The sequence below is a fragment of the Chiloscyllium plagiosum genome, unplaced genomic scaffold, assembly GCF_037043375.1.
Source record: "Chiloscyllium plagiosum isolate Xiang-an unplaced genomic scaffold, Cpla_swu_hap1 HiC_scaffold_4, whole genome shotgun sequence".
NCBI classification, from domain to species: Eukaryota; Metazoa; Chordata; class Chondrichthyes; order Orectolobiformes; family Hemiscylliidae; genus Chiloscyllium; species Chiloscyllium plagiosum.
Genome location: NW_028270142.1, coordinates 73,313,954 through 73,321,700, shown reverse-complemented (window position 1 = coordinate 73,321,700; position 7,747 = coordinate 73,313,954). Strand labels below are relative to the sequence as shown.

The 7,747-nt window shown below is 39.0% G+C and overlaps 1 protein-coding gene across 11 annotated transcripts in view; it reads right to left on the bottom strand.

Annotated features, from left to right (window-relative positions):
* Positions 1-1,834: 1,834 nt before the first annotated feature.
* oxr1a (oxidation resistance 1a) overlaps positions 1,835-7,747 on the bottom strand; it is a 583,533-nt gene continuing 577,620 nt past the window's right edge. For all 11 annotated transcript variants that reach the window (XM_087986357.1, XM_087986351.1, XM_087986354.1 and 8 more), the window contains one exon: positions 1,835-3,500. In XM_087986357.1, the coding sequence (XP_087842483.1) occupies positions 3,365-3,500 (136 nt within the window). In that variant the 3' untranslated portion in view covers positions 1,835-3,364. The remainder of the gene's footprint in view (positions 3,501-7,747) is intronic.

Here is a 7,747-nt window from a genome sequence, read left to right as displayed (position 1 = left end):
TTCAGTTTAATGCTCAGAATAAATTACATTTGGTCATAGAGATGTACAGCACAGAAACAGACCCTTCGGTCTGACCCGCCAAAACCAACCAGATTTAGTTCCAATTGCCAGCACTTGGCCCATATCCCTCCAAACTCTTCCTATTCATATACCCATTCAAATGCCTTTTAAATGTTACAATTGTACTAGCTTCCACCACTTCCTCTGGCAGCTCATTCCATACACGAACCACACTCTGCACCTTAGGTCTCTTTTATATCTTTCTCCTCTCACCCTAAACCTATGTCCTTTAGTTCTGGACTCCCCCACTCCAGGGAAAAAAACTTTGTCTATTTATCCTATCCATGCCCCTCATGATTTTGTAAACATCTCTCAGACTTCAGGGAAAAAAGCCCCAGCCTGTTCAGCCTCTTCCTACATCTCAAATTCTCCAACCCTGGCAACATCTTTGAGAATCTTATCTGAACCCTTTCAAGTTTCACAACATCTTTGCGATAGGAAGACCAGAATTGCACACAATATTCCAACAGTGGCCTAACCAATGTTCTGTACAGCCGCAATATGACCTCCCAACTCTTGTACTCAATACTCTGAAGGAAAGCATGCCAAATGCCTTCTTCACTATCCTATCTACCTGCAACTCCACTTTCAAGGAGCTATGAACCTGCACACCAAGGTCTCTTTGTTCAGCAACACTCCCTAAGACCTTAACATTAAGTGTACAAGTCCTGTTGATTTGCTTTCCCAAAATGCAGCACCTCGCATTTATCTGGATTAAAATCCATCTTGCACTTCTCAGCCCATTTGGCCCATCTGATCAAGATCCTGCTGCAATCTGAGGTAACCTTCACTGTCCACTACATCTCCAATTTTGGTGTTATCTGCAAACTTACTAATGCTCACATCCAAATCATCCTTGTGGCACTCCACTGGTCACAGGCCTCCAGTCTGATAAACAACCCTCCATCACCAGCCTTTTCTTCTACCTTTGAACCAGTTCTGTATTCAAATGGCTAGTATTCAGAGAGATCTAACCCTACTAACCAGTCTCCCATGGAGAACCTCATTGAAGTCCATGTATTGACAGTCTGTTTAAAAAATGCGAAACTTGTCATTCTTATTCGGAAGTTTGGACTTGTTAAAGCAAAATATTTATCTCACAGAGTTGAAATCTACTACCATGTACATAAGTTGAAACTAAGGTCATGAAAATATAACAAGATTCAAGAAATGGGCCATCACCTGCCACATTGCTCTGTGCAATAATATACATACTCTAGACAGTTAGAGATAATGGATTCGTTGGCTGATGCAACAGATTCAATAAGGCTCAAAACTTTCTTCATTGCTAAAATTGTTTTTTACGCAATAGTACAGCACAGGAGTTTTTTTTATCATTCCATTCCGCTGAACGAAGGTAGAGTTCACAGAATGTGCAGAAATTAATTGACAGTGCATATGAGCATTTAAAAACCATACGAAAATGTTTATAGCAATCATTCATTTGGTAATTAGCCATATTCCGCAAATGATTATGGGGATCTCTCTCTCCATGGGAGATACAACCATGACTATCAACTAAAGAGGCTGGTCTCTTGCGCAGTTGATTTGACGTTTATACCTGTAGCACTAACATTATTCACCACCGCATTCTATTCATCTTCCCAATTCAGCCAATCAATAATAAGATCATTGACACAACTGTCCTCTGGACAATTAGGAATGGCAACAATTGCTGACTGAGGCAGCAACTTCGTATTCCATGCACAAAAAAAAACTAGCCTCTTCATGGGCTGTATAATTTACTGAAACTGAATGAATTCAGACCAGGGTATTTGGTTCCAATAATTTATTCTACTATTCATCAATCTTACATTGCAGTATTGTGATAATTCTAAGCTTATTTTAAATAGTTTTGTTAGGTAGCTGTAATTCCACAAAGACAATAATACTGCTGTGGAAGACAAAGGAAATAAAAGCTGCTGTATTTATTTACAATTCACATCCAAAATCTGTAAACATTCAGGCTACATCCTAACAAAGATACAGAACATTAGACAGAAATGAGAGAACTGATCTCTGCATTTTTTCACATTCAGCATAAATAAACAGCCCACAAAATTAATATGCCCTTTATGAATGCAGCAACTCTCTCCTATCAGTTTAACATTTTAAATTTGGAAATAAACTGTACAAGACTACAACAAAAACCAATAAAATTAATTGGCCTGCGTTTATTTCTGTCATAATTCAAAGTGCCATAAGCAACTCACCATTTCATTTTCTCAACTGAGGAACAATGCAGTACTTTGATTTACAGAGTATTATAATACATTGCAGCTGGATTTTCAGCACGAAGAAAACCAATTTCACACCCAGAACAGGAATAGTTTGTAAAACACAATCAGGTTCTAGACTTGACAAAATACAAAGAAAACCTGCAATAGGGTTTAATTATTTTCATTCTGAAACTGTTTTGTTAATCTCTAGATGGCATTAATCATTTGCAGTGACCAAGGCATAAATGATTGTTGCCTGCCAAGGTTGTTTGACATTACTTGACAATAATCTATAAATTCCACAAGTCTATAGAATTATCCTAACATCTACAGTATCTATTACTATTCTGTTTTAGAGTGGTGTCAGCTATACTCACAACATACACCCACTGACAGACAGCACAACTATGGGTGCTTGGGAGTTTGGTGTGCTATGAAGCTAAACTGTAGAATAAATCTGACCAATAAATACAGTATATGCTTTTTCACGTTTGCCGGAAACTACACAGGCATAACAAAAATACCCTGCAAAATTCTGCTGTCATTTATCCAGCAACATGAGGCTTCTTCCTGAATACGTTTTTAGTTCTTTCATTGGTTTTGCCACAGAACAGCATCAAGCCCTATACAGGCTGAATGTGAAATGTGTTTTTGTCAGTTGACCCAAAATGTTGACAGCATCAGTCTCAAAGCTGCAGCACCATCATCAGTGACAGCATTACCCAGATACGTTTTTCAAACAGAAGTAAATAGAATTTGTTCGGGTGATTTCTGACCCCATCATTTTAGTGCAACTACGACTTGTCAGGGTTCAATTTAAATGTTGCCAAAACTTCAGAGTATGTGGCTGGTGTTTTGACTTTTAAAAACATGTTTTGTTACTACTAATGGCAATACATTCTTAGATTGGGTTCAGATCGAATTTTTCTTTACAGACCTGCTAACAAATGTGGTGGCCCAACTGATGATAATTTGTTTTTTTTTAATTTGCCTAGATTCAACTTCATTATCGATGCTTGGTCAGATTTAGGGTCTTACATCGGACACATTGAATTCCTTCAGTGCTTATGTAAAGATTTGTCCTTTCACTCAAATGCCCATATTTCAATGTCCTGTACATAGAAGTCTTCCCTTTTTGAAAGGATGCAGTTGTCGAACGTTTTACATGAGTGGCTACGTCCGTGGTATAGATCCCCATCCAACCACAATCCAATTTCTCCTCTATAAAGAAAAAAGGCCATCAGTTGGAGAACCATGATCAAAAATAGGTTAATCAACTTTTTTCCATTGAGAAACTGTAAAGGTGCTTTATAAGGATAACAACAAAACAGGCTAAAATCATTAACGTGGACACTTTAGAAAATACAAGATGAAGGATACCGGTACTGACAGTATTGTTTGCCATTTTCAGGGATCAGATTGCACTGGGCAGACTGCAGAGAAGATGGACTTGAATAATGCAGGAGTTTTAGCTATTAAGAGAGATCAGACAGATTGGAGTTGTTTTCCTTAGAGCAGAGGAAATTGAAAGGGGATATAGAAAACATAGAATCCCTACAGCATGGAAACAGGTCATTTGGCCAAACAAGTTCACACCGACCCCCCAAACAGTATCCCAACCAGACCCATATCCCTACCCTATTACTCTACATTTCCCCTGACTAATGCACCTAATCTCCACACCCATGAACACAATGGGCACTTTAGCACAGCCAATTCACCTAACCAGCACATTTACAGACTGCGGGAGGAAACTGGAGCACCCATGCAGACACAGGGAGAATGTCTGTGTGGAGTCTGCACAGTCGCCCGAGGCTGGAATCAAACCCAGGTCCCTGGCGTTATGAGATAGCAGTGCTAACCACTGAGCCACCCTAAGACATGATTGAGATGTGGAAATTATGAGGGGCATAGATAGAGAAGACAGTAATTCTTTCCCTTGATGTAAGTCTCTCTGACTGGAAGCATAAAATTAAGTATAAAGTTATGAAAAAATTCAGGGGAAAGCTGAGTTTTGAAAGGCTTTGGTAATGGTTAGTGAGAGATGTGCTGAGAGGACTGTCCAGATTTGAGTTACGCATATCAATTTATAATTTATACTGCATTACCTGCAATTTGCCCTGACATTTAATTCATGCTGAATTTGTAACAGATTGTTACAGAAAACACTGCATCTTTAAACAGGGTTTTCATGAGAGTTGCTTGGTAAGTTTGGCTCTTTTTTCATTTTGGATTGCAACGGGATCTTAAAAAAGTTTGGGGCTATTGCAGGCTGATTCGCCAAGACCATAAGACAGAAAAACAAACAACTTTTGCAGAATTTAAATAAACAAAATTCCATATTTCCTATATTCATTAGGAGTACCTAATGCGAGTACCTTTAGGGCTCAGGCTTTTATGATAATAGTCAGAGTCATAGATATACACAACACGGAAAACGACCATTAGGCCCATCACATCCGCACCAGTCAAAAACAATATCTAACTATTTTAATCCCATTTTCCAGCATTTGGCTTACAACCTTGGCATTGCATTCACAGATCTAAATACTTCTTAAATGCAATGAGGATTTCTGCCTCAAATCACCCTTATAGGCAGTGAGTTCCAGATTCCCACTACCCTCAGTGAAAAAGTCCCCACACTTACTCTAAACCTTCTGTTCCTTACCTTAAAACTATGCCCCCAGTTGCTGATTCCTCCATCAAGAGGGAAGATTTCTGTCCCTCAAATTTTACAGATGCCAATCATGTCCCCTCAATCTCCTCTGCTCTAAGGAAAACAACCCGTTTGTCCAGACTCTCTTAACAGATAAAACTCTCCAGCCCAATCCTGGTCAATCTCCTCTGCACTCTCTTCAATGCAGTCACACCCCTCCTCTTATGTGGATCCCAGAAAATGGCATACATAATTAGTTGTGGCCTATCCATCGGTTTTCACAGTCCTTGCATCATTTCTTCACTCAAACTCTTTGTCTTTGCTAATAAAGCCAAGTATATCATATAACTTCTTAGACACTTTTTCTATCTGTCCTGCAATTTTAAGGGGTCGGTGTATACTCACACCAAGTTCTTTCTGATTCTCAGTGCTTGCATTACTCCCTGCCTTGTCTGTTCTGTCCAAATGCATCATCTCACATTTATCCGGACTGAACTCTATTTGTCACTGATTAGCTATCTGACCAGCTGCCGATATCTCCCTATAATCTAAGGCTGTCCTCCTATTCACTATCCTACTAATTATTGTATTATATTCCTATATTCCAGGCTAAATTATTTATATGAACCACAAATAGGAAGGGTTCCAATACTGACCGCTGTGGGATGCCCACTGGACACCATGTAAACCTTTTCAAAAGCCCTGTTGAAATCCAAGTGAGATGCATCAAAAACATTGCACTCATGAATGCCTTGGAACAACCATAAAATAATTTGAAAATTGCAGCTGAGAAAACAGAAATCAGCTTAAAATCAGGAGCTGAGACAGACAGGGTTTGGTAATAATGGATTCATCATTTGGAGTTTAAGCAAGAGCAGAATATTCTTAATGGTATAAATTGAGGAAGCTAGACATCAATTGGAATTCAAAGGAGGAAGAGCAACAAAAAGTAGAATTTAAAAGAGGGGTGGTGAAATGAACAATTGGGGTTAAGAACTCCTCCTCCTTCAAGGTACCAACAATCACTGCAGAGACAAAGTTATATTACAATGGAACTCTTGCAATGGAGCACCTCAGCAGAACTACAAGTCCATCGGATATGCTGTAGTAGGAGTGTTATAGGATTTTGCCAGAACTGGTCTCTGTTTTGCTGCCTTCAGTTTGATCCAACAGTATTTCTGAAGAAGGGCTTTACCTGAAATGTCAATTCTCCTGTTCCTCGGATGCTGCCTGACCTGCTGTGTTTTTCCAGCACCATACTCTCGACTCTAATTCCCAGCATCTGCAGTCCTCACTTTCCCCTAGTATTCACTATATGCCTTTTGTGCAGTTTATCTTTCCTGTGGCTTTCTTAGTGTCCATCCCTCCCTTCCTTGCCGCCTGTCGCACTCCCTCACTTGCTTCACAGCAACAGTTCACAATAGGGAAGTGGCAAGTCAGACACAGAGTTGCACGATTGGGCGAGAAGCAAATCTTTCGCGGTTTTCGGGATGAATCCAGGGAAAGTCTAGAGCCTAGGAACTCTCAATAGAGTTTAGAAGATGAGACAAGAGCTAATTGAGATGACCTTTAATTTAATTTGCGATTTGATATGTAACTTAGTCTGTAAATAATGTTCATTTTCCACTTGATTCATGAAAAAAAGCTTAAAATCCTAAAACCTTCTCAATCTGGGAGTTCTGTTGGGGTAATTTGGGGAGTTTGGTTTTTCACATTATTAGTCTCCAAAGAAATTGTGATATTCTATTCTTCTAGACATCCGTCCCAGGTCCATCTCGACCTAGTTTTCCACTATTTAGAAAGTACCTTATTTTAACCATTTTAGGTCCCAACATGGACAACCAGTTTCCAGATTTGCCCACTTAACATTTGTAAATTTGAATATTAGGGATAGATAAAAAGACACATAGGTTTGTTAATGAATAGAGTGAATAGTCGAGACTCAAATATAGATCCTTGCATTATCCCATTGTTACAACCATGCCCATTAGAGTAATTATTCATTATCATGCCTGCTTGCTCTCAGTTTATATATTTTCCAGATGAATAATTTGGCTTCAATTTATCCAGGGGCTTCATCGGATGCCTTCTGGAAGGCCATATAAAAGAGTGGAATTGTGTTGGAGGCAGTTCAGAAAAGGTCCAATTCTAGAAATGGAGGGGAGATTGAGTAGTTTAGAATTATGTTTGCTGGAGTTTAGAAGATGAGACAAGAGCTAATTGAGGTATAAAATGTGAAAGAAAATTGGCAAAATGAACAGATAATGGATATTCCCCTCTGGAGCAATCTAAAGTTTGGCAGATTTACAACAGAAGAGTCCTTCCTTCTCTCAAACTGTACTGAATATGCGGAATTCACCATCTCAGAGTGCAGCGGACACTGAATAAATTTAAAAAGGTAGATTTTTAATTAGTAACAGGGTTATGGGACCCGGGCAGAAAAGTGAAGTTGAGGGGATAGGATCAGCCATGATTATATTAAATGGTGGAGCATTTTCAAGGGGCTGAATTGTCTACTCTTGCTCCGAGTTCTTATGTTAGTAGTAACAGCCATTTTTCAGTTTACTAATTTGGTCTCCTCTTCAAAACGTCTGATCAAGATTTGCACTTGGTTATTCTCGTACTGGTGTCTAATAAATGCCTCTGCTTATGTTGATGCGATTTATACATTTTTTAAAAAGTCAGTCATCTTTAGACAGAGATAATGACCAATAATCAAGCAGCAGCAGAAAAATGAATACCAAATATTTATTTATTTTTGTTTAGAATCCCTACTGTGTGGAAACAGGCCCTTTGGCCCAACAAGTCCACA